The sequence below is a fragment of the Staurois parvus genome, unplaced genomic scaffold (assembly GCF_062004578.1).
Source record: "Staurois parvus isolate SC_StPar_1 unplaced genomic scaffold, SC_StPar_1.0 ptg000183l, whole genome shotgun sequence".
Taxonomy (NCBI): Eukaryota; Metazoa; Chordata; class Amphibia; order Anura; family Ranidae; genus Staurois; species Staurois parvus.
In genome coordinates this window covers 7,190,404-7,217,551 of record NW_028317979.1, presented here as the reverse complement: position 1 = coordinate 7,217,551, position 27,148 = coordinate 7,190,404, and the positions used below count along the sequence as shown (strand labels likewise).

At 42.4% G+C, this 27,148-nt stretch overlaps 1 protein-coding gene across 2 annotated transcripts in view; it reads left to right on the top strand.

Moving 5' to 3' along the window:
* The first annotated feature begins 6,685 nt into the window (after positions 1–6,685).
* PLPPR5 (phospholipid phosphatase related 5) overlaps positions 6,686–27,148 on the top strand; it is a 372,883-nt gene continuing 352,420 nt past the window's right edge. Inside the window, exon 1 of one of the 2 annotated variants that reach the window (XM_089677285.1) lies at positions 6,686–7,724. In XM_089677285.1, coding sequence (XP_089533411.1) covers positions 7,494–7,724 — 231 coding nt within the window. In that variant the 5' untranslated portion in view covers positions 6,686–7,493. The remainder of the gene's footprint in view (positions 7,725–27,148) is intronic. The other variant, XM_089677284.1, reaches the window with a different exon arrangement.

The following is a 27,148-nucleotide window of genomic DNA, read 5'->3' as shown; positions in this document are numbered from 1 at the left end:
GTGCAGAGTGCAGGGCTGAGGGGTATGCTGTGTGCAGAATGAAGGGTTGAGGGGTGCACTGTGTGCAGAGTGCAGGGTTGAGGGCTGTGATGTGTGTGGAGTGCAGGGTTGAGGGGTGTGATGTGTACAGAGTGCAGGGTTGAGGAGCATGCTGTGTGCAGAGTGCAGGGTTGAGGGGCACACAGGCTGTGTGTGGAGTGAAGGGTTGCGCTGTGTGTGGAGTGAAGGGGTGTGCTGTGTGCAGAGTGTAGGGTTGAGGGATGTGCTGTGTGTGGAGTGCAGTGGTGCGCAGTGTGTGGAATGCAGGGTTGAGGGATGCGCTGTGTACAGAGTGCAGGGTTAAGGGGCATGCTATGTGCAGAGTGCAGGATTTAGGGGTGTGCTGTGTGCAGAGTGGAGGGTAGAGAGGTGCGCTGAGTGCAGAGTGCAGGAGTGCACTGTGTGCATAGTGCAGCGGTGTGCTGTGAGCAGAGTGCAGGGTTGAGGGGTGGAGTGCAGGGGTGAGCTGTGTGTGAAGTGCAGGGGTGCGTTGTGTATCCGGAGTGCAGGGATGCGCTGTGTGCAGAGTGCAGGGTTCAGAGCTCACCCACCGACCCCCCCCCCCCACACACACACACACACCCACACACCTTGCAGTAGAAAGCTTTCCTCCCGCCCCAGTTCCTCTCCCACAACCTAGAAATTTTTACAGTGGGGCTGCAGAGGAGTACTTACAGCATGTCTGTGCAAGTTGCTGGTGAAAAGGAGCTTTTGCCTGTGTGGAGTCCCCGTCCCCTCCCTCCTCTGCTCTCCTATGGAGATTGATGTGTAGACCAGGGAGGGTTCCGAGCGGCCACCCGAAGAGGAGCGCTGTTAATGGAAATACAGAAGCAGTGCTTCTGCCGGAGGTGGCAGAATTAAGGCTGAAAAACACTGTGATGGAAAGCACACGCTCAGGGGGCAGCTGCTGTGGGCCCACAACAATGACTGGGCCCTTTGCAGCTGCCCCTTTTGCCCTGCATTAAAGACAGCCCTGGCTATACATCCATCAGCCCTCCTTTACCTGCAGCGCCCACTGGCTTGGGCCTTTGTCTGTCCTGCACTTGCACAGTTCAGACATGCACACCTCTGGCTGCTCCCTTGTAACCGCATGGACTCCTTTGGAGGGTGGAGCCCAAAACCCAAGTTCTGATTACCCTAAGAACCCAGCACACAACTGTACCATCAGTGTATTGGTTGTTTGCAAACCCGTTCCAGACTACCTTTTAACACTTTGACAGGGCATCGCACACAATATACCATATGTATAAATGTTTTGCCTTACATTTCTGTTTTAAACTACATGGGTTGTTTTCCAGAGTGAGGGTTCAAATATACTTTAAATCAGGGGTCTCTAAACCTTTCACGAAGAAGGTATATTGTATATTTTACAAATGTATGTGGGCCTAAAAAGTTTTATGAATGAAAAAAATCACATTTACAATAATTAATGTTTTATTTTGAGGTTTCTTTGTAAACCCTCCCACTTTATCCCTCTCTTCCTTCAAGACCCACTGCATCTGGCTATTCTCTCCAATCTCTCTGAGGATTGCAGTGATCTACCAGCTTCCTGGACCTCTGTCCTGCTTTCTCGATGACTTCGCCGCCTGACTACCCTATTTTCTCTCCTCCAAGCTACCCACTATCTTACTCGGAGACTTCAACATCCCTATTAATGTCAATAACCTGGCTACATCCCAACTCCTCCACATAACCTCTTCTTTTGAACTAGCACAGTGTATACAGTCCTCCACTCACTCCGACGTGAATACCTTAGACCTTGTCTTCTCTCACCACTGTACCCCCTATAACCTCTCAAACACCCCATTTCCCCTCTCTGATCACAATCTCATCACCTTCACAGTCTTCTCGTCCTTTAACACCTACCCCACTAAACAGCAGACAATTACCAGCAGAAATCTCCGAAACCTAAACCCGGCTCCCTTCCACTCCGCAACTGACCAGCTCTACGACAGCATCAACCCCCTGTCCTGGCCTGACCTGGCCCCTGCTGTCTAAAACAACTCTCTCTCATCCACTCTAGACTCGCTCGCTCCCCTAACAACATGAAGCATCAGGCCCCTACCTCTACAACCTTGGCAGACTGACCACACCCAAAATCTCAAATGACATAGTCACACGCTGGAGCGATTATGGCATAAAACCAAATCACACCAAGCGTTCACCCATTATAAATCTGCCTTCCTAACATAGACTTCCTCCCTTCATGCTGCCAAACAAGCTTACTTTGTCACCCTCATCAATACCTTCTCTTCGAGTCCCTCATCGGCTCTTCTCTACCTTTAACTCTCTACTTTCTCCACCCCCACCGCCACCCAGCGCCTCACTCACTGCCCACGAGATTGCACACCACTTCCAAAACAAGATCGACACAGTTCGTAGGGACATCGCCACTACACAGACACCCACTTAGCATTCCTTATACCGTACCTCCCTCATCACTGTCCTCCTTTGACCTCGCTACCACTGAAGAGGTCCTTAAGGTCTTCTCAGAAGCCCGCCTCACCACCTGCCCCCTGGACCCTGTCCCCTCACAACTCCTTTGGTCACCCTCCTCTTCCATCCTATGCTCCCTCACTCACATCTTCAATCTCTCCCTCTCTACAGGTGCATTCCCTTCCCTTCTAAACCACGCGCACATCACCCCCATACTTATAAAACCCTCCCTAGACCCCACCAACCTGAACAACCTTAGACATATCTCCCTGCTGCCATTTACCTCTAAACTCCTAGAACGCTTAATCTACAATCGTCTGAGCTCCCACCTCACTGACAACAACCTTCTCCACCCCTTACAGTCTGGCTTTCACCCCCTACACTCTACCAAAACTGCCTTACTAAAGCTCTCTAATGACCTACTAACTGCAAAAACCAATGTCCACTATTCAATACTCCTACTACTTGACCTCTCCGCTGCTTTTGACACAGTTGACCATCCCCTCCTCCTCAAAAAAGTACACTCTTTTGGCCTCAGCGACTCTGCTCTCTCCTGGTTCTCCTCCTATCTATCGCAGCGCTCCTTCTACCTATAACGCCTCCACCTCCTCCTCACTCCCTCTCTCTGTAGGGGTCCCCCAAGGTTCTGTCCTTGACCTCTTCTCTTCTCCATCTACACCTCCTCCCTTGGTCACTTGATAAGCTCCCATGGCTTCAATTACCATCTCTATGCTGATGAAATGCAAATCTATCTGTCTACCCCTCACCTCACCCCTTCAGTTTACACCCGCATCGCTAGCCTACTAAGCGACATATCGGCTTGGATGCCACTCTACTTCCTCAAACTCAGCCTTTCCAAAATTGAGCTCCTAGTATTCCCCCCCTGCCCGCGCCACCCCCACTGACTTCACCATAAACATTGCTAACACCACCCTCAGTCCATCCCCTCACGCCAGGGTACTAGGTGTAATCCTAGACCCCCATCTGTCCTTCCAGCCCCAGATCCAATCGCTGACAAAATCATGTAGACTTCACCTCCACAACATCTCCAAGATTCGACCGTTCCTAACCCCGGAAACCACTAAGCAACTTATTCACTCCCTTGTCATATCACACCTCGACTACTGTAACTCCCTCCTCATTGGCCTACCTCATCGCAGGCTATCCCCCCTCCAGTCTATCATGAACTCTGCTGCCAGACTCATCCACCTCACTAACCATTCTGTATCCGCCACCCCTCTCTGCCAATCCCTCCACTGGCTCCCAGTTGCCCAACAGATAAAATTCAAAACTCTAACAATGACATAAAAAGCCATCCACAACACTGCCCCAATTTACAAATCTGATCTTATCTCTAAATATCACCCAAACCATATACTCCGCTCCTCGCAAGACCTCTTACTCTCTAGCTCCCTTATCTCCTCCTCCCATGCTCGTCTCCAAGACTTCTCCAGAGCGTCACCCATCCTCTGGAACTCCCTAACTCCAATCTATCAGATTATCACCTACTCTACTTGCCTTTCGGCGATCACTGAAAACCTTTCTCTTTAGGGAAGCCTATCCTGTCCTCTGCTAATTCTGGAATCCAATACTCTTCCAACCACTCCATCCCCCACAGTGACTACCTACTGTACCATTCACCCCTCCCTCCTAGATTGTAAGCTCCAAGGAGCAGGGCCCTCAAATCCCTCTTGTATTGAACTGTATTGTTACTGTATTGTCTCCCACTATAATGTAAAGCACTGAGCAAACCGTTGGCACTATATAAATCCTGTATAATAATAATCAGCATGTTATGATTTAGAACAACAGAAAAAAACTTCAGTAAAACAAAGCAAAGATATGCTAAATATGCTTACATCCCCTCTACATCAGAGTCCCCAAAGGAGACCCCTTACATCAGAGTCTCCTTCAAAGTCATCAGAGGGCTAGATAAAATCTTGCAGCAGGCTGTGTTTGTCCTGCAGGTTGTAGTTTTGAGTCCCCTGCTTTAGTGGCTTTCTGGCCGTGTTATAACTGAAACATGGCTACAGCGTGGTCATTCAGTTCTGGGAGGGCATCCCCCATACATCAAAATTCCCCATACATGAGAGTTCCCATCAGAGCCCCCTCTTACATCAGAGGGCTAGATAAAATCTTGCAGTGGGCTGTATTCGGCAGATCATAGTTTATAGTCCCCTGCTTTAGCCACTGGCTGGAGGTGCTATAGTTGAAAGATGGCTACAGCACAGTTGTCCAGTTTTGGGAGGGTGTCCATGGATATCCTCCCAGAACCCCACCCCCTGGGGTGCGCATCAAGCAAGCTCTGTGACCGCTGTGTCTTTTGGGGAACAGCTAATCACAAATCAGGGTAAAGGGCCAATCACTGTGGCCCTTTACCATGTGATCAGCTGTGTACAATCACAGCTGATCACATGTAAACAGAATTGCCAGTTATCGGCAGTGCTGTCCTCACACGCTGTGTCTGTGTGAGGAATAGAAAACCGATAACCAGCAATGCTGTCAGTATGTTGTTTACACTGAATATTAGTGCCCTGATTATTGGTGCAGCCCTATCAGTGCCCATCAGTGCAGATCAGTGCAGCTTATCAGTGGCCATTGGTGCCACCTATCATTGCCCATCAGTGTCACTTCATCAGTACAGCCTGTCCAGTGCCTCCACAACAGTGCTCATTAATGGCACTTCATTAGTGCCTCATCAGTGCACATCACTGCAGCCTCATCAGTGCCCATCAGTGCAGTCTCATCAGTGCCACCTCAGCAGTGTACATTAGTGCAGCCTCATTAGTGCCCATCAGTGTAGCCTATCAGTGTCCATCGGTGCACACTTTCAGTGCCCATCAGTGCAGCCTCATCTGCGTACATCAGTGAAGAATAAAAATTACAAATTTGCAATATTTTATAACAGAAACTAAAAAAAACTTTTTTTTTTCAAAATGTATGGTTTCTTTAACAAACAATAAAAAACCAAGTTGTTAATAAATGCCACCAAAAGCTCTATCTGTCTAAAAAAATAAATAAATACAACTTTCATATGGGTACAGTGTTGCAATTGTCATTCAAAATGTGACAGCACCGAAAGCTGAAAATTAGCCTGGGCAGGAAGGGGGTGGTAGGGCCCAGTACTGAAGTGGTTAACTGCACGGTACATGTAATGACAGGGTCTCGTTAAATTCCAGCCAAAACCTAATAAGTCTTAAAAATTCTCCCCCCTCCCAACACCTAACTAATCTGTATAAAAAAGATGTGTTTACGGTTACTTACCTATTTTCAGCCCACTCCAGGATCCAGGGGAGTGGAAAGAGTGCCTCATAAAGTCTGTGAAAGCCAGGAGCTATGATATCACCTATATGCTTTCATGGTGAATCAGTTGTTGGTGGTCCCTCTTCTCCCCTGCAGCCAACACCTAACACCCAACACCTAACTAATCTGCATAAAAAAGATGTGTTTACGGTTACTTACCTATTTTCAGCCCACTCCAGGATCCTGGGGAGTGGAAAGAGTGCCTCATAAAGTCTGTGAAAGCTAGGAGCTATGATATCACCTATAGGCTTTCATGGTGCATCAGTTGTTGGTGGTCCCTCTTCTCCTCTGCAGCCGCTGCTGGCTGACTCAGGAAAGCTGGATGACACAACTGTACTGCAACAGACTGAAAATAGGTAAGTATATACATCTTTTTTACATAGGTTAGTTAATATAGGTGTTGCAGGGAGGGAACATTTTTAGGACTAGCTAGGCTTTAGCTGAAATTCTACTTTAAGTAATAAAAAATATAATGGATACACATTATGAACTGTTGCTGGTTAATCCACTGAACAAAGTAAAGAACAAAATTATACCTATTCCAGCAAACCAGCAAAGAAATAAAAATTGTACTGGATACACTTTATGAACCCAGTAAATTGTTGGTGGTCAATCCACTGAAGTGAATAACAAAACAATACCTATTCCAGCAAACCATCCTCCATTGGTAAAACACAATTTCATGTCCAATTACCCAATAACCAAAGCATGTGTGCAGCTCCTTTAAAATAATCTCATTTGGTGTCATCCTTAAACAAGAAAGGTTTCTTGTTGGACTGTCCACATATGTAGTACAGAAGAGGAGGTCATGTTCTAAGTTATTTATTATCATGGAGGAGGAGTTTACCAAAAAAGAGGAGGAAGTTATTCACATTGGAGGGATTAACAGCAGGCTGTACAAGGCTTGCTCCCTTTACAATGTGCTAACCCAATATCTTAGTGTCCCACAGTGTCCTTCCATAGAATCAGACAGCAAGAGAATTAGGAGTGATGCATTCAATAGACATTTGGATATAATCTATATTTATTTCTGATAAATGAAGGATGCTGTATATATTGAGGCCAGCCTACCTTATCTCTCTAGATTGAAAAGAACTGAGTTTCTAGCTGCCAAGAGCCAGGACAAGGATTTCTTTGTCTTACTGTACACCAGAGGGAGGATCTGAGCCCTTGTGCTGGGCTTTCTGCTCTATAGCTCCAATCTCACATGAACAAATAGTGGGAAGGAGAGGATGGCTTTGCAATGAGGCAGCCCCAGCACTTGAATTTCTTTGCGAAACACGGCGCTGTGGCACGGAGGAAAAAAAAAATCCATCTCTGGTTTTTCACCACCTGGGAAGCAGCTGTAGCCATGTGAATCCCATTTGGAGGTTACAATGGATCAGTGGTTTGTCTGAGCAGGGATAAAAAAAAAAAAAATAAAGGGGGGACATCATTATCAGGAGGCTGGAGCTTTAAGCGTCAATTCAAGTTAGCATGTGTGGGCATCTAAGCTAAATCTGCCAGTGGATCCAGACAAGCATTTTAATTAAGTAGATGATCTCGTTTAACAGAAGCTTATTCTGGGTGCAGGGAAGCAGGCACTGGAACACAAGGCTTCCCTTGATTCACAAAGTGTGTCTCCTGAAACCCAGCGATTGAGACGTTTCAGCACCGCAAGCATGGACAGCTCCTGAGCTCCGGTTGTGCCTTTGATTGTGTGGATGGTTCTTTAAATGAGTTTTCACTTCTCACTGACGATCATGCTTTATTTCCAGATGGTGATCATGGCAGGGACTGTAATGCTGGCTTATTACTTCGAATACACGGACACGTTCACTGTGAATGTCCAAGGCTTTTTCTGCTTCGATAGCACTTACACCAAGCCCTATCCAGGACCTGATGAGAGCAGCGACATCCCCCCAGTCCTTCTCTTCTCCCTGGTCACAGGGGTGCCTGTGCTGGTGGTAAGCATCTTCTATACTTCTATGGGTAGACCTGATCACAGCATCCTCTATACTTCTATGGGTAGACCTGATCACACATTGCAAACCTTCATTGGAGCACACTGTCATCTCATCAGTAAGTACTAGATCACCTTGTGCTGGTGGTAAGCATCCTCTATACTTCTATGGGTAGACCTGATCACACATTGCAAATCCTTCACTGGAACACACTGTCATCTCATCAGTAAGTACTAGATCACCTTATGCTGGTGTTCAGCATCCTCTATACTTCTGTGAGCAGACCTGATCACACATTGCAAATCCTTCACTGGAACACACTGTCATCTCATCAGTAAGTACTAGATCACCTTATGCTGGTGTTCAGCATCCTCTATACTTTTATGGGTAGACCTGATCACACATTGCAAACCTTCATTGGAGCACACTGTCATCTCATCAGTAAGTACTAGATCACCTTATGCCGGTGGTAAGCATTTTCTATACTTCTGTGAGCAGACCTGATCACACATTGCAAATCCTTCACTGGAACACACTGTCATGTCATCAGTAAATACTAGATCACCTTATGCTGGTGGTAAGCAACCTCTATACTTCTATGGGTAGACCTGGTCACACATTGCAAACCTTCATTGGAGCACACTGTCATCTCATCAGTAAGTACTAGATCACCTTTTGCTGGTGGAAAGCATCTTCTATACTTCTGTGGGTAGACCTGATCACACATTGTAAATCTTTCATTGGAATACACTGTCATCTCATCAGTAAGTACTAGATCACCTTTTGCTGGTGGAAAGCATCTTCTATACTTCTGTGGGTAGAACTGATCACACATTGTAAATCTTTCATTGGAACACACTGTCATCTCATCAGTAATTATGATATCACCTTGTGCTGGTGGTAAGCATTTTCTATACTTCTGTGGGTAGACCTGATCACACATTGCAAACCTTCATTGGAGCACACGGCCATCTCGTCAATAAGTACTAGATCACCTTGTGCTGGTGGTAAGCATATTCTATACTTTTATGGGTAGACCTGATCACACATTGCAAACCTTCATTAGAGCACACTGTCATCTCATCAATAAGTACTAGATCACCTTGTGCTGGTGGTAAGCATCTTCTATACTTCTATAAGTAGATCTGATCCCACGTTGCAAACCTTCATTGGAGCACACTGTCATCTCATCAATAAGTACTAGATCACCTTGTGCTTGTTTCCTATTATAGAACTGTTAGACTATAACAATCAGCAGTAACCCAGGGCAACCATACACCTTTCTTTTATCTGGCTTAAATGTGATTGGATACTAGGAGTTACAGCACTTTGTACATCATCGTCTCTGCTCCTGACATTACTTTATTAAATTAGCCTCTGTCAAGGTTTGTAAAGTAGAGAGAAAAGTACTAGAAGGCAAAGTCACCAACCATAGAAAATTAAAACCTGATCAGATTTAAATATTTATAATTTTTTTTACATGTTTCTACTGATTTGCCATTAATCTTAAAAGATCATGTCTGCTTCTTTAAGAGTTAGTCTACAGTATTTCATTGTTTTAACTGCTGTACATCATTCTGGAGCTGTTAATTGCAATTGTTTTTTTATGGTTCTGACTGAGCATTCACTGCACTTTATTTGCATTTGTAAAGCTGCATGACTTTTTTTTACATATAGTGGAATGGATTTAACTGCCTGCAGCTCCCTCTTCTGACGATCTCTCCCCTCTGGTTCCCCCCTCCTTTTTTTCCTTTTTTTCACTTACTGCCCTCTATCTGAAGTGACTGTGTGCTTTATTCTGCTGTGTCTTTGAGCAGAGCTGATCTGCAGTTTAGTGCTGTGTCCCGGGTTAGCATCAAGGTTCATTTTTTTTGTGATTACAACAGCAGTTTAGCTTTTTTCAGCTAGTGACAGTCATCATCTTGATATTGACAGGTTGGATCTTGGCAATGACCACACAAAGCATTTGTCTGTGAAAGGACAGTACAACAACAGCTGAGGGTAGCTAAGGAAGTGACCTACTAGTGTATACTTTAATGCAGGCATAATGACAGCTCCATCGACTTGTCAGTTTGGTTGTAAATTGGTGTTTGATGGCTGCTGTTCATTCACAAAATGGACCTCCCTTGGAAATAACCAAAGCCACTTGTTAGAAGATTATGGGGGTTTATGCAGATTCAATCTGCTTACTTTTTAACCTTCAGGAATCTGAGCTGTAACCCATTTTTAGCTAACGAAGCGATATTCTTTCAACAACAAAAGATAATTTGATAGGCTGCTATTTTAATATATCTAAAGTGAAAAAGAATCCCGTCCATCTTTATGTACATACTGGTCTTTCTTATTTTACCCTATGTCATTTCAAGTTGCTACATTTGAAACATTGTGTGTTTTATTATTGTTATTAATATTACAAGTTAGCAATAATCAAACAGCCTTGTGTATCTGCTATTTCATTTCTGAATATCATCTGATATAAAATGCACTATTTCTTTGACATCTTTGGAAGACATGCAATTGGCTTTAAGGTAGACAGCAATGGTATGATGTATAAATGATTTCTTGTCATAGTAGCTTTCAAACCTCAGGTCACCTGCAGAGGACCACGCTAGAATCACAGATGTTGATAAAATGAGGTCAGGCACCTTAAATCTAGCTTGGCCTCGTCATCCCAGCTGTTTGAGCCTACAGCATATTGCAATGTACTACAGGCCTATAGTGTAGAACATTCTACTCAATCCATTAAATAAACCCATTTGTTTGTATTATGTCAGTATCTTGTAAGCTTCGAATTATTTTGATAAGATAGATTATTTTGTTACCAGTATATCTTGTTTGCACACATTTGGTCCTTGGTGTTAATTGATTTTTGCCTAAATCCTGAACACCAATGTGCAAAGTTCATCGTTTGTCATGTATAGATAATAGTAAACCTATAAAAATATATAGTGGTCAGTAAATAGGCCAGTAAATGTTGAGGCCATGCTTATTTATTACAGGGGGCACTACAGAGCTCCTTATCCCTTAGCAATCAATCATTACACTTACTTCATATAGACCTGTGAACAATTCATTCTGATAGCTTGGTATAGGTTACTACACATTTAACATTGATGCACATGTTAATAACGTTCATATGTTCATTAATTGTAATTGTAATTAATATTCATTAATTCATCATAAAGAGCTAAATATTGCGTATGTGATTCATGTCCTGGATTTAACTGTATTTAAGCTGGGGATGTTTAATGATGAATTACTGTTTGTGGTTTAGTGATGATAAATGGATGCATAAAATCAATGTACATAAATGACTGTGCAATAGTAGGCCATCACCCTCGAGGGACCACATCATGTGACACACTCAGTAGTCCGCGCTAAGAAAACATTATTATTACAGCTGAAAAATGCTGCCAGGGTTTTATGAAGTCTACAAATAGTGTATGTTTTCTAGTTCTCTTTAAGGAATTGCAGGAAAAATAATTATTAAAGTGATATTACAGGCACGCTATTTATTTTTTTAAATAATAACAAACATATTATACTTACCTTCTCTGTGCAATAGTTTTGCACAGAGCAGTCTCGATCCTCCTCTTCTGGGGTCCCTCGATCGCACTTTGGGCTCCCCTGCCAAGTGCACCTAGAGCATTATGTGTCTTATGTGTCCATAAGACACACACGATTGGGCTTAGCCCCACCCCCACTCTTCATCACTGGTTCTGATTGACAGCAGCGGGAGCCAATGACTCCAGTTTCTGTATCTGAGTCAATAAGGAGTGAGAGAGCCAAGACAGCCTTGGCTCTGGTGCACATCGCTGGATTGAGATCAGGCTCAGGTATATATTTTAGGGGGGCTGCAAGGGAAGCTGAATGCAGAAGGTTTTATACCTTGCTGCATACAATGCAGTAAGGTAAAAAACCTTCTGCATTTACAACCACTTTAATGTACAGCTATACAATATTGCAAAAAAGTTTTTAGGAGTATGTCTATGGGAATGTTTGAGCATTCTCCCAAAAGCACATTTGTGAAGTCACACACTGATGTAGGAAGAGAAGGCCTGGCTCATTGTCTCCGCTCTAATTCATCCCAAAGGTATTCTGTCGGGCTGAGGTCAGGACTATGTACAGACCAGTCAAGTTCTTCCACCCCAAACTCGCTCATCTATGTCTTTATGGACCTTGCTTTGTGCAATGGTGTGCAGTCATGTTGAAACAGAAAGGGGCCACCCCCAAACTGTTCCCACAAAGTTGGGAGCAGAAAATTGTCCAAAATGTCTTAGTATGCTGACGCATTAAGAGTTCTTTTCACTGGAACTAAGGGGCCAAGCCCAACCCCCGTGTTCATTGGATTGCCAGACAGAGAAGTGTGATTTGGCACTCCAGAGAACATGTCTACACTGCTCTGGACTCCGGTGGTGGTGTGCTTTACACCACTGCATCCGACACTTTGCATTGCACTTGGTGATGTAAAGCTTGGATGCAGCTGCTCGGCCATGGAAATCTATTCCATGAAGCTCTCTACACACTGTTGTAGTGCTAATCTAAAGGCCACATGAAATTTGGGGGTCTTTAGCTATTGACTCTGCAGACAGTTGGTGACTTCTGCGCACTGTGTGCTGCAACATAAGCTGACCCCGCTCTGTCATTTTACGTGGCCTACCACTTCATGGCTGAGTTGCTTCCCAGTTGCTTACACTTTGTTATATTACCATTAACAGTTGACCATGGAATATTTAGTAGCAAGTTAATTTCATGGATGGACTTATTGCACCGTTGGCAACTTATCAAGGTACCACGCTTGAGTTCACTGAGCTCCTGAGAGCGACCCATTCTTTCACAAATGTTTGTAGAAGCAGTCTGCATGTCTAGGTGCTTGATTTTTTACACCTGTGGCCATGATGGTGATTGGAACACCTGAATCCAATTATTTGGAGGGGCGTATCAATATTTTTGGCAATATAGTGTATCAGTAAAGTAAAAAAAAACACATCAAAGCTGGTAATAAGCATAAAGTACAGTCACAGCTTCAGCCCCTTTTAAGTGCATGCTTCTAACCCTAAATCTTGACATTGTTAAAGGTTGCCAACCCTCTCCTGCTCCAGCCAGCCTCTACACATTCCTATAGGTCAGTCACTATAATAGCTGGGTCACTGGCCACTAGGATTGCGCTTAAGGCAAAATGAATGCAGATGCCTGCACTTTAGACATCAGCTATAACGTTGGCAGGTTTAATTTTAAGGACCTGTGCTTGTACCTGAAATGATGAAGAACACATGCAGGGGTTTATTCATGAAATGTAAAATAAAAGTATAGCAAATATGGAGCTGTTACCAATAGCAATAGTTCTTAATCAAATAGAAAAATTAAACACACAAATTCTGAAAACTGGTGCAAAATAGAGTGATATTATGGTCTATAGCAACCAGTCAGAATGCATTTTTTATTTTCCATGTTTTTCCAGTTTTCATAAATTAGTCCATTATCTCTAAAGCCAGTGATTTAGACACAGAGATATAATAATGCTAAAATTAAGAAAATTGTTTGTAATCCTGCTGTTCCTTTTTCAAAGAATCAGATACCGTCTACCATACCCATAATTTAGGTCATGGCCAGTACCTAAACAGTTGCTTTGAGGTTCATACCAGCAAGTATCATTATGTGTTTGCTATTAACAAGTTAAATGAATAGAACAGGCAAGCTCAATTTCCCATCAACAAACTTTGTACAGGAATGAAGCAAGCATTGGTAAGCAAGGTACATATTTGTATATCCATTGAAACTGGATGCAACCAAGCTCTTCTTCTCTTGTGGAAAGTATGGTGGTCATATAATTATTATTTATTACTTATGTGCATTTACTCTAAGACAGAAGTTGAAACAGAAAGTGTGGTTGTCGCCCACATTATCAAACAATGAAGCTCAAAGCTGGCATATTTTTGAAGTGCACTAGTTCTCAAGGCCATTGTATACTTTCAGCTACTAAATTAAAGCACATTACCTAAAAGTTGATCTGTTTCCATAAATAAAAATGTAATATATTGCAGCTTACCAGTCCTTAGATGCAGTGGTTGCATTAGTTTTCTTTTATTCAGTTTTTTCTTATTGTTCACCTGATAAATCTGCACTCACACTCTCTGTCCCTGGGTGGCTACACTCGCTCACACCACTGTATCTATGGACGGAGCCATAGTTTTCATAAAGGCTTCTCTCCTGAATAGGACTACAAACACATCTTCTTCCCTTCATCTTCATTTCCTGGGAGGCATGGAAATTTGTAATTTAAAGAACATAGCTTGGAAGGGGGCTTTGCTTGTTTGTGCATTCAGTTTAGTGCAGAGGAAGTGAGAGTAACACTGCATTTCTGGCAAGATTAACAGAAATGTTCTGTACTTGCTGAAAATGTTGTTAGCCTAGAAAGTGGAAAATATTCCAGCAACTACAATGAAGCTTAAACCCACTTCCCATCCGGCCCATGTACATAAACGGCTGGACGGGAGCAGTGCAGGAATGGGTGGCCATTTATAAATGCCCTCCCGCTTCCCTGCCTATGTGCTCCCTGGGAACACCAATTGCTGTACGGGACCTCTGTGTGAGGTCCCAATCATATGATCATTGATTGGCCAATCAGTGATCACATGAACAGTAGTAAGCAAGATGTCACTTCCTGACATCATTGCTTACTACTAGTGAAATCTGTGAATGATCACAGAGGTTACATAGTACAAGGCTATTCACAACAGCCTTGTACCATGTGACAAGCTGTGACCAATCACAGCTCTCATAGTATTTCTCAATGGCTGCAAGAATGCAGCCAGAGAGAAGGAGAAAATATTGCTTTTACAGCCTTTATGGGTGTAAAAGCAATTAGTGTAAAAAATCTTCATCACCCCCACAAGTAGTACAGTGTCACTACGGTGACACTGTACTGCTAGGGTGACAGTATGTTAAAAAAAAAACACATAAATAATAATATAAAAAAAAATGAAAATGTAAAAAAAAATGTTTTTGAAAAATTATAATTTTTGGTTATAAACTAATTTGGGTTATTTTTTTTTTACTAAAATATAGCTGAATACATTTTGGCCAAGATTTATGAAGAAAGATTATTTATTTGCAAAATCTTATAAGAAAAACTATTTTTTTAATAAATACCACCAAAATAAAATTGTATCTGCCTCAAAAAAATGGTAAACATTCATATGGGTACAGTATTGCATGACCGAGCAATTGTCATTCAAAATGTGATAGCACTGAAAGCTGAAAATTGTCCTGGACAGGAAGGGGTGAAAGTGTTCAGACTTGAAGTGGTTAAAGTGACTATTAATGACAAAATATTTTTGTAAAAAAAAACAAACCAGATAGGTTTATACTTACCTACTCTGTGCAATGGGGCAACTGGGTCCCCTGCCAGTGCTCTTGGCTCCTCTGCGAGTGCCCCCATAGTAAGCCTGTTGCTATGGGGGACTCATGTGGGCTCACTCTTGAGCCCTGCTGCCTGGGTCTTTAGACACAGACAGCACAGCACAGCTCAGCCCTGCCTCCCCACTCTCTCAAGGGGGTGAGGTAGACACTACTGTCTAAACATTTTTTTCCTTAATGCGAGGAATACATTAAGGTAAAACATGTTTAGGCTTTATAACAACTTTATATGTCATTTTAAGGATATTGTGACAAGAACAAAGTGGTGCCACTACCCATACAGACCTCCATTCATAGAGCCAGCAGGTGCTCGATCCTCAGTCGCATAGCTGAAAACAATTGTCCATAAACTTGATCTGCACAACCGATGGCTCTAAAATCTCATCTTTATTCAGTAAACCACAGTGTAAAATGTTACAGAAACAATCATTTGACGCGTTTCAGCCTATACAACTTTAGTCAAGACTAGCTTGTTATTGAGAAACTAACAAACGTGCAAACCTCAGCGCTATCATTTGTAAAACATTAAAATCTTTCTTTACATATGCTTTTCTGCACACAGTGTACCTTCAGGTAAAACTTCCTAAAGATAGTCAGTGACTAGTAACCGATCAGCAAGTATTGTACAATGTAAAGAGTGCAGTGGCAAGGAGTATTAAATGTACATCCAAGAATACAGAGTGCAGTGGTCAGTAGCATGTTCCACACAGACCAGTATACAGAGTGCATCAGTCAGAAATATGTCATAGACAGCTCAGTGTACAGAGTGAAGTGGTCAGGATCATGTCATATACAGCACATGGTATATTGTACAGTAGTCAAGAGCATGTCATACACAGCCCACCCTGCAGTGATACTTCCCCCTTCAAGCCCTCTGGGGTTCTCTCCTCCCTGCTCAGAACACCTCACCTCATGGCTCTCTCTGCTTCTTCATAATTTTCTTTCATTTTGAAGGATGCATGCATTATGCAGCCCACAATCAATGATCAGTGGGCAGAGCTAAAAATCTAAAAATTGTCCATACATCCTATAGGTGGAATTATTCTCTGCACACACCTGCTAGTAAAGACTTCACATCTGTTAAGTTGTTGCTGCTCGCACTATAATGTGTTTCTCACATCAGTATGAACTAAAACAAAAAATAAAAAGTGTTGCACAACATCTCTGTGTCTCAAAGTTATTACCCCTAATTAGCTATTTTGAGTGCTCCAATAGTAAATAATGAATAAAATAACACTTACTATAAATTAACCGCTTGCCGCCCTGCCACTGTGTATATACGTGTGCAGGGCGACAGTAGAGCGCAAAACCACGTTTAAAAAGGGGTTCCGCGCTCCCGACACTTTCGCCGGCAGGGGGCGCGCGCGCGCGCTCCCGCCGACCCGCGGGTGACACGATTTGATCCAGGAGGGATCAATCATTAGATTTCAGCCAGTGATTTCTGGCTGAAATCACATGATCGGTCCCTGTCCTATCCTGTCCTGTGTTGACATACACACAGGGCAGGATATGATGTCATTCTTCTCTGCCTGGACACATTCCGTTCCAGACAGAGAAGAAGACATCCAAAAAGTGAGTACACAAGCACTACACTACAGTTAGAACACTCTAGGACACATTTAACCCTCTGATCGCCCCCCCCCCTCCCCCCCAGTTAACCCTTCACTGCCCTGTCACCAGTGTCACTGATCAGTGAAGCGATTTTTACTGATCAGTGTCGCTGGCGACTTCCGATAGAGTTAGCGCCCCTCCCAGATAGCGCCAGATTGCCCGCCAGTACACCAGTAATCCTGTTTAACCCCTTGATCGCCCCCCCCTCCAGTTAACCCCTCCACTGCCCTGTCACCAGTGTCACTGATCAGTGAACCAATTTTTACTGATCACTGTATCAGTGTCGCTGGCGACTTCCGATAGAGTTAGCGCCCCTCCCAGATAGCGCCAGTTTGCCGGGCAGTACACCAGTAATCCCGTTTAACCCCTTGATCGCCCCCCCAGTTAACCCCTGCACTGCCCTGTCACCAGTGTCACTGATCAGTGAACCAATTTTTACTGATCACTGTATCAGTGTCGCTGGCGACTTCCGATAGAGTTAGCGCCCCTCCCAGATAGCGCCAGTTTGCCCGCCAGTACACCAGTAATCCCGTTTAACCCCTTGATCGCCCCCCCCTCCAGTTAAACCCTTCACTGCCCTGTCACCCAGTGTCACTGATCAGTGAACCAATTTTTACTGATCACTGTATCAGTGTCGCTGGCGACTTCCGATAGAGTTAGCGCCCCTCCCAGATAGCGCCAGTTTGCCCGCCAGCACACCAGTAATCCCGTTTAACCCCTTGATCGCCCCCCCCCCAGTTAACCCCTTCACTGCCCTGTCACCAGTGTCACTGATCAGTGAACCAATTTTTACTGATCACTGTATCAGTGTCGCTGGCGACTTCCGATAGTGTTAGCGCCCCTCTCAGATAGGGCCAGATTGCCTGCCAGTACACCAGTAATCCCGTTTAACCCCTTGATCGCCCCCCCCCCCAGTTAACCCCTTCACTGCCCTGTCACCAGTGTCACTGATCAGTGAACCAATTTTTATTGATCACTGTATCAGTGTCGCTGGCGACTTCCGATAGAGTTAGCGCCCCTCCCAGATAGCGCCAGTTTGCCCGCCAGTACACCAGTAATCCCGTTTAACCCCTTTATCGCCCCCCCAGTTAACCCCTTCACTGCCCTGTCACCAGTGTCACTGATCAGTGAACCAATTTTTACTGATCACTGTATCAGTGTCGCTGGCGACTTCCGATAGTGTTAGCGCCCCTCCCAGATAGGGCCAGATTGCCTGCCAGTACACCAGTAATCCCGTTTAACCCCTTGATCGCCCCCCCCCCCAGTTAACCCCTTCACTGCCCTGTCACCAGTGTCACTGATCAGTGAACCAATTTTTATTGATCACTGTATCAGTGTCGCTGGCGACTTCCGATAGAGTTAGCGCCCCTCCCAGATAGCGCCAGTTTGCCCGCCAGTACACCAGTAATCCCGTTTAACCCCTTGATCGCCCCCCCAGTTAACCCCTTCACTGTCCTGTCACCAGTGTCACTGATCAGTGAACCAATTTTTACTGATCACTGCATCAGTGTCGCTGGCGACTTCCGATCGTGTTAGCGCCCCTCCCAGATAGCGCCAGATTGCCCGCCAGTACACCAGTAATCCCATTTAACCCCTTAATCCCCCCCCAGTTAACCCATTCACTGCCCTGTCACCAGTGTCACTGATAAGTGAACCGATTTTTACTGATCACTGTATCAGTGTCGCTGGCGACTTCCGATAGTGTTAGCGCCCCTCCCAGATAGCGCCAGATTGCCCGCCAGTACACCAGTAATCCCGTTTAACCCCTTGATCGCCCCCCCAGTTAACCCCTTCACTGCCCTGTCACCAGTGTCACTGATCAGTGAACCAATTTTTACTGATCACTGTATCAGTGTCGCTGGCGACTTCCGATAGTGTTAGCGCCCCTCCCAGATAGCGCCAGTTTGCCCGCTAGTGCACCAGAAATCCCATTTAACCCCTTGATCACCCCCCTCCCCCCCCCCCCCAGTTAACCCCTTCACTGCCCTGTCACCAGTGTCATTGATTACAGTGAACAGATTTTTACTGATCACTGTATTAGTGTCACTGGTGACTTCCGATAGTGTTAGCGCCCCTCCTAGATAGCGCCAGTTTGCCCGCTTGCAGAATACATTTTGTTTTTTACCAAAAACATGTAGCAGAATACATTTTGGCTTAAATTTATGACTAACTTTGAGTTTACGATATATTTTTTATAGCTGAAAGTAGAAATATTGGTTTTTTTTCAAAATTTTCGTGGTTTTTTTGTTTATAGCGCAAAAAATAAAAAGCACACAGGTGATCAAATACCACCAAAAGAAAGCTCTATTTGTGTGAAAAAAAGGACGTAATTTTCGTTTGGGTGCAGCATTGCATGACCGCGCAATTATCATTTGAGTTAGTGCAGCGCTGTATAGCAAAAAAAGGCATAAATTACAGCATCTATACGATAGTTTGTAGACGCTATAACTTTCACACAAAGCAATCAATATACACTTATTGGGATTTTTTTTACCAAAAACATGTAGCAGAATACATTTTGGCTTAAATTTATGACTAACTTTGAGTTTACGATATATTTTTTATAGCTGAAAGTAGAAAATATTGTTTTTTTTTCAAAATTTTTGTGTTTTTTTTGTTTATAGCGCAAAAAATAAAAAGCGCACAGGTGATCAAATACCACCAAAAGAAATCTCTATTTGTGTGAAAAAAAGGACGTAAATTTTGTTTGGGTACAGCATTGCATGACCGCACAATTATCATTTGAATTAGTGCAGCGCCAAACAGCAAAAAAGGCCTGGTCATTAAGGGGGGTAAATCCTCTGGGGCTCAAGTGGTTAACAAAAATACTCAAAATGATCACTCTCACTGTTGCATTCAACAAATAATGATACTTGCACCCATTTACAGGTGAAACTCAAAAAATTAGAATATCGTGCCAAATTTCATTTATTTCAGTTATGCAACTTAAAAGGTGAAACTAATATATGAGATAGACTCATTACATGCAAAGCAAGATAGTTCAAGCCGTGATTTGTCATAATTGTGATGATTATGGCTTACAGCTCATGAAAACCACAAATCCACAATCTCAGAAAATTAGAATATTGTGAAAATGTGCAATATTCTAGGCTCAAAGTGTCCCACTCTAATCAGCTAATTAGGCCATAACACCTGCAAAGGGTTCCTGAGCCTTTAATTGGTCTCTCAGTCTGGTTCAGTAGGAATCACAATCATGGGAAAGACTGCTGACCTGACAGTTGTGCAGAAAACCATCATTGACACCCTCCATAAGGAGGGAAAGCCTCAAAAGGTAATTGCAAAAGAAGTTGGATGTTCCCAAAGTGCTGTATCAAAGCACATTAATAGAAAGTTATGTGGAAGGGAAAAGTATGGAAGAAAAAGGTGCACAAGCAGCAGGGATGACCGCAGCCTGGAGAGAATTGTCAGGAAAAGGCCATTCAAAAGTGTTGGGGACTTTCACAAGGAGTGGACTGAGGCTGGAGTCAGTGCATCAAGAGCCACCACACACAGACGGATCCTGGACATGAGCTTCAAATGTTGTATATCTCTTGTCAAGCCGCTCCTGAACAACAAGCAATGTCATAAGCGTTTTACCTGGGCTAAAAAAAACCAGACCTGGTCTGTTGCTCAGTGGTCCAAAGTCCTATTTTCTGATGAGAGCAACTTTTGCATCTCATTTGGAAACCACGGACCCAGAGTATGGAGGAAGAATGGAGAGGCACACACTGCAAGATGCTTGAAGTCCAGTGTGAAGTTTCCACAGTCTGTGTTGATTTGGGGAGTCATGTCATCTGCTGGTGTTGGTCCACTGTGCTTCATTAAGTCCAGGGTCAACGCAGCCATCTACCAGGAGATTTTGGAGCACTTCATGCTTCCTTCCACAGATGAGCTTTATGGGGATGCTGACTTCCTTTTCCAGCAGGACTTGGCACCTGCCCACACTGCCAAAAGCACCAAAACCTGGTTCAATGACCGTGGGATTACTGTGCTTGATTGGCCAGCAAACACGCCTGACCTGAACCCCATAGAGAAAGATGAGAGACATGAGACCGAAAAATGCAGAAGAGATGAAGGCTGCTATTGAAGCATCCTGGTTTTCCATAACACCTCAGCAGTGCCACAGGCTGATAGCTTCCATGCCACACCGCATTGAGCCAGTAATTGCTGCAAAAGGGGCCCAAACCAAATACTGAGTACATATGCATGCTTATACTTTTCAGAGGTCCGATATTGTTCTATGTACAATCCTTGTTTTATTGATTGCATGCAATATTCTACTTTTCTGAGATTGTGGATTTGGGGTTTTCATGCGCTGTAAGCCATAATCATCACAAGTATGACAAATCACGGCTTGAACTATGTTGCTTTGCATGTACTGTAATGAGTCTATCTCATATATTAGTTTCCCCTTTTAAGTTGCTGCACTGAAATAAATTAACTTTTGCACCATATTCTAATTTTTCGAGTTTCACCTGTATATTGATGAATAACACTTCTGAGCAATCCTTAAAGTGGGAAAAATAATATAAAACACATAAACATGTCCTTCACATAAGTCTCTTCTTTAACTGTGTCTTCTACGAAGTGATGAAAAATTCTTATTTAACTCTTCACATGCATCAACAGCACAAGTGAGCTGCTCAACAATTCATCATGTGCTCTCACCTGAACTTGTGGACTTTTTAGTGTAAACAATAGGTCAACTGCGCCTTCCCCTTTAAATAGTCTATTCCCTGGGCTTCCCCACTCTCTCCTTCCTGAGGATTTCTCCACTGGCGAATCACCACCAATATGTAGCCTCCGCTTGTTCCTCCGCTGAAAAAAGAAGGACTAGCATAGTGTTTTACCATTACAACCCAAAATCCCTTTATTAAAAAGCCTAAAATTTATACACTCACAAGATAGGCACACTCATACCGCAGTGCACCACTTTAAATGCTTGCCACAATATCTGGGTACAATGTCCCCTTAAGACTAAACCTCAGCATCATCTATTTTCAGCAATCCAGCAGCACTTCCAGGTTGGCACGATGACATCATAGGCCCTGTCCTGACATGTTTTGACATGCGCACGTGACTTTATCTAAGGGTTGTTCAATCAGGTTCCTTCTCTCTCTCAAGGGCCAAGCTGCCCAACCGTAGCCTAGAGGAGGAGGATTAAAGTATAACTATAGGCAAAACATTTTTCTTTTTGGTTAGAGTAAAGGAGGGTTATAACCACTGCCAGATTTTATTTTTGCCATCTGTGTCCCATTGGGGAGATATACATTTGCTTCCTGTACCAGTGCCAAAACAGGAAGTGAGCGGAAATACATACAAACTAAGGGAATCCCTTAGGGACCCCCAGATCACAAGAACTAGTGTCCCCATTGATGATTTCCCGTCTATGACTTTTCTGGGGGAAACCCAAAATTTGTGATTTTCTTTTACTTTCACTTTCAGAGATAATGGTAAACAGGACAAATAGAAAGGGTGAATATCCCTAATGGGGGCATGGACAGCAATAAAAACTAACATGTGTTCTACTCCCTCTCCATTCTATCCAAAACTAAAAACATGTTTTGCCTTTAGTTCTGCTCTAGGCAGCTGCAAAGATGTCTAGGATGCATGGCTACTGCCCCTCAAGTGGACTGGGATGGGGGTGTTTAGACCTCCTCACCTCCTCTTATCCGTGCCCTGATTTTATTTATGCTTCCCTCCATTATCTATGGCTATGTATTGGGGGGTGGGATTACTTCCATAAATCAACATTCTACAATTTTTTTTTATAATTCTTATTTTTTTTCCTTGCTCTTAGTGTAAAGAACCATTTTCATATGCAGATGTTAAGCCTCTTTTCCCACCAGCACAAATAGTGCCCCTTGCCTTTTGTGATGACCTTTAATTGAACAACTTTGTTCCACGTATACTACATGAAAGCTAATTAATGTATATTTGTTTATTGATTCCATAATGTCTAAGAAATAAGCCTTTCGTCTTGACATCAAGCAAATGTTGCTGGGACAGAGAAAGCTGTAATAATAAATTTTAGAAAAAAAGTCACACACACATTATGCCATCTGGAGCAGTCGACTAACCAAGTTCCCCAGATTTTCTGATACATGCCTGGCAGTTCATCACGTAGTACAGAGGTTCCTAGCCCTTTTCTTCCTGGAAGAAAATTATCCCCATGAATCAGCTTTGTTGATCCACAGTTGACTTTTGAATTAACAACAAACTCTTTTGTAAGTATTTTTATATTGTACAGAAAAAAATCCATTTAAAAGTTATTCAAATATAATAACTAAATGAGTACTTGTGTAAAATGATAATTATATAAAAGCATAATTAGACACTAGATATTATTTTCAAGGATAATGTCATTTAAATGATTACGGGGCAAATTCACAGCAAAGACAGCAATAAGACTTCTTTGACCTTGGTAGAAAAAAAGCAAAAAAACATAATGTTCCTTATTGGCTTAATTCAATTTTAAAATCTCAAGTAATATGGCGGCATGCAAACAATCTGTTAAAGTTCAAATCCAATCCAAAAGTGTTCAGTTAATGTAGTTTAATATTCATAAAATAATGATGAAATACAAAGTGCAAATGTCTACAATTGTATTTTTACCAGCTGTCCTCAATCTTCTGTACAGCAGAACTCTGACTGGAAGGGGAATATCAATGAAAGAAGCCAAGTCTAACATTATGAATATGCCCATTAGAGGTAGGGGAGGGGGCATGATGAGACATCAGTGTGCTACAGCTTCAGCTTTGTTGTCCATTTATTAGATTGGGGATGTGTGTCCTGCAATGTTGAGGTCCAGCAACGGACTATGTTATTTAGCAGGGATGTCTGTATCACAAGTCTAATTTAACAAAATTACACATTTTGGCTGGTAAGACAGGTCACATTTATATTTTTCAGCTATGTATTTGAGTAACTCCCTGGATTTTAGCTTTACAGTATGCAATTAAAATAATAAAAAAAATGTTATAATGTCCTAAATCTGCAGCCATTATCTCATTCTATATCACATGTGATTTGCTTACTCATAGAGTGTATTATAGCCCACTTATAATCACAGTGCTTAAAGGGAATGGTTCAAACAGAGTGACAATGATTCATCAGACTAAAACAGCTGTTACTGTGTTAATACAGTTCCATTTCAAAACAATGAAGGCATTATCACTTCTATGCCAAACAGCCATAATAGTTGAAATGCTTTTTATTACGCATAATATATGTTCTTTCATAAGAGCTGTCAGAAAACACTAATGAATGCAAAATTTTGCATGTTCATTACAAAACTGCTGGATTTTACTATTAAATGTTCGATTAGCAACTATGATTAAAAACTAATTCATAAGTATGGAAAATATTTGAATTATTTTGTACCATAGAAATTCCCCCAGGGAGGGCATTAAAGCATTAAACACATCTTATCCAATAGAAGACATTTGGCAGGACATCCTCAGAAACATTTGATTCCTCCAGGCAGTGATACCTAGAGAATTACAAATGCACAAAGGTACATTTTGGCAGCTGTGTAGAATTAGCCCAGCTGTCACACTGTAGTCTTGGCCAGTGGTAAGAAGTTGAATATGATATATTTTAATATGATCATATGCATTTCTGGGTATTTTTATTATTCCATGATGAAAATCTTGGTTGGATGTTTATACACAAAAGAAGATAGTCTCTTAGTGTTTTAGTGGACCCATAACAAGGCTTAATTCTGTTTGTACACACCAGTACATTATTAGTGTTTCATGAAAAATTGAATATGTGCTAAAATAAAGATGGTATTGCCCACACAGAATTCAGGAATGAGGCCAGCACTCTGGGATAATCAGACTTTAAATCCTGTAGTGCAAATGTGCTGGCAATTACCATGATGATAAGAGGAAAGAGCAGAGTGAGTAGACATATGACTACATCAGCATACTGCTGCTCTTTCTCTGTGCAGTCAGCAAGCTGTGCTTGTGTGATCAGTACTTTCTATTTAGACACCTCCATGCAGTTATACAAGAGAATCAACAAGACACAATATTGCAAAGTTCTACTAAGAAGAGTATACAGTGGGGATCAAAAGTTTGGGCACCCCAGCTAAAAATTTGTAGTCATGTGCATAAAGAAGCCAAGGAAAGATGGAAAAATCTCCAAAAGGCATCAAATTACAGATTAGACATTCTTATAATATGTCAACAAAAGTTAGATTTTATTTCCATCATTTACACTTTCAAAATAACAGAAAACAAAAAAATGGCGTCTGCAAACGTTTGGGCACCCTGCAGAGTTAATATCTTGTACTGCCCCCTTTGGCAAGTATCACAGCTTGTAAACGCTTTTTGTAGCCAGCCAAGAGTCTTTCAATTCTTGTTTGAGGTATCTTTGCCCATTCTTCCTTACAAAAGTCTTCCAGTTCTTTGAGATTTCTGGGCTGTCTGTCACGCACTGCTCTTTTAAGGTCTATCCATAGATTTTCAATTATGTTGAGGTCAGGAGATTGTGAAGGCCATGGAAAAACCTTCAGTTTACGCCTCTTGATGTAATCCCCCGTGGATTTCGAGGTGTGTTTAGGATCATTATCCATTTGTAGAAGCCATCCTCTCTTTAACTTCAGCTTTTTCACAGATGGCATCAAGTTACCATCCAAAATTTGCTGAAATTTTATTGAATCCATTTTTCCTTCTACTCGTGAGATGTTCCCTGTGCCACTGGCTGCAACACAACCCCAAAGCATGATTGATCCAACCCCATGCTTAACAGTTGGGCAGAGGTTCTTTTCATTAAATTCTGTGCCCCTTCTTCTCCAAACATACCTTTGCTCATTCCGGCCAAAAAGTTCAATTTTAACCTCATCGGTCCACAGAACTTGTTTCCAAAATGCATCAGGCTTGTCTATATGTTTATTTGCAAAGTTCAAACGATGATTTTTGTGGTGAGGACGTAGAAGAGGTTTTCTTCTGATGACTCTTCCATGAAGACCATATTTGTACAAGTATCTCTTTATAGTGGAATAGTGTACCACAACTCCAGTGTCTGCCAGATCTTTCTGGAGGGATCGTGCAGTCAAACGTGGGTTTTGAATAGTTTTTCTCACAATCCTGCGAGTTGTTCTGTCTGATATTTTTCTTGGTCTTCCAGATCTTGCTTTAACTTCCACTGTTCCTGATGACTGCCATTTCTTAATTACATTCCGAACAGAGGATATTGACATCTGAAAACGCTTTGCTATCTTCTTATAGCCTTCTCCAGCTTTGTGAGCGTCAACTATTTTCAGTTTCAGTTTTCTAGACAACTGCTTAGAAGAACCCATGGTGCTGATTGTTGGGGCAAGGTCAGATGAGTCTGGGCATTTAAAACCTTTGAGATTGACATCACCTGGTCTTCCCAGACGATGATTGAGAACAATCCATGACACTGGCAGGTCTCAGCTTGGCAACAGGGGCAGTGCATGCTATAAATTCTGCAGGGTGCCCAAACTTTTGCAGACACCATTTTTTTGTTTTCTGTTATTTTGAAAGTGTAAATGATGGAAATAAAATCTAACTTTTGTTGACATATTATAAGAATGTATAATCTGTAATTTGATGCCTTTTGGAGATTTTTCCATCTTTCCTTGGCTTCTTTATGCACATTAATACAAATTTTTAGCTGGGGTGCCCAAACTTTCGATCCCCACTGTATATACTCCACATTACCAAACGTTCAATGTCTAGTACCCCTCTCTGCCAATCACTCCATTGGCTTCCACTCACCCAACAAATAAAATTCAAAACACTAACAAAAACTTGCAAAGACATCCACAACTCTGCTCCCAGCTACATCATTAACCTGGTCTCAAAATATCAACCAAATCGTGCTCTTTGGTCCTCCCCAGACTTTTGGTCTATTGAAAAAGGAGGGGATGGCTACTCATAAGAGCTGTAATTTCTAAACCTTTCCTCCAATTTGGATGTACATACCCTGAAATTAAACCTGTGAGTGTGCAGTTTCAGCCCATATCCGTTATATAACTATAGCTTGAATATGTTTTGGTAAATACCTGAAAAAAACTAAAATTGTGCCTGTGTCCAAATATATATGGACTTAACTGTATATACTGTATACTGTATACACTGCTCAAAAAATTAAAGGAACACTTTGAAAACACATAAGATCTCAATGGGGAAAAATATCATACTGGATATCTATACTGATATGGACTGGGTAATGTGTTAGGAATGTACGGATGCCTCATCGTTTGATGGAAATTAAAATTATCAACCTATAGAGGACTGAATTCAAAGACACCCCAAAAATCAAAGTGAAAAAATGATTCAGCAGGCTAGTCAGTTTTGCTGAAATTTCATTGCAGCAACTCAAAATGGTATTCAGTAGTTCGTATGGCCCTCACGTGCTTGTAT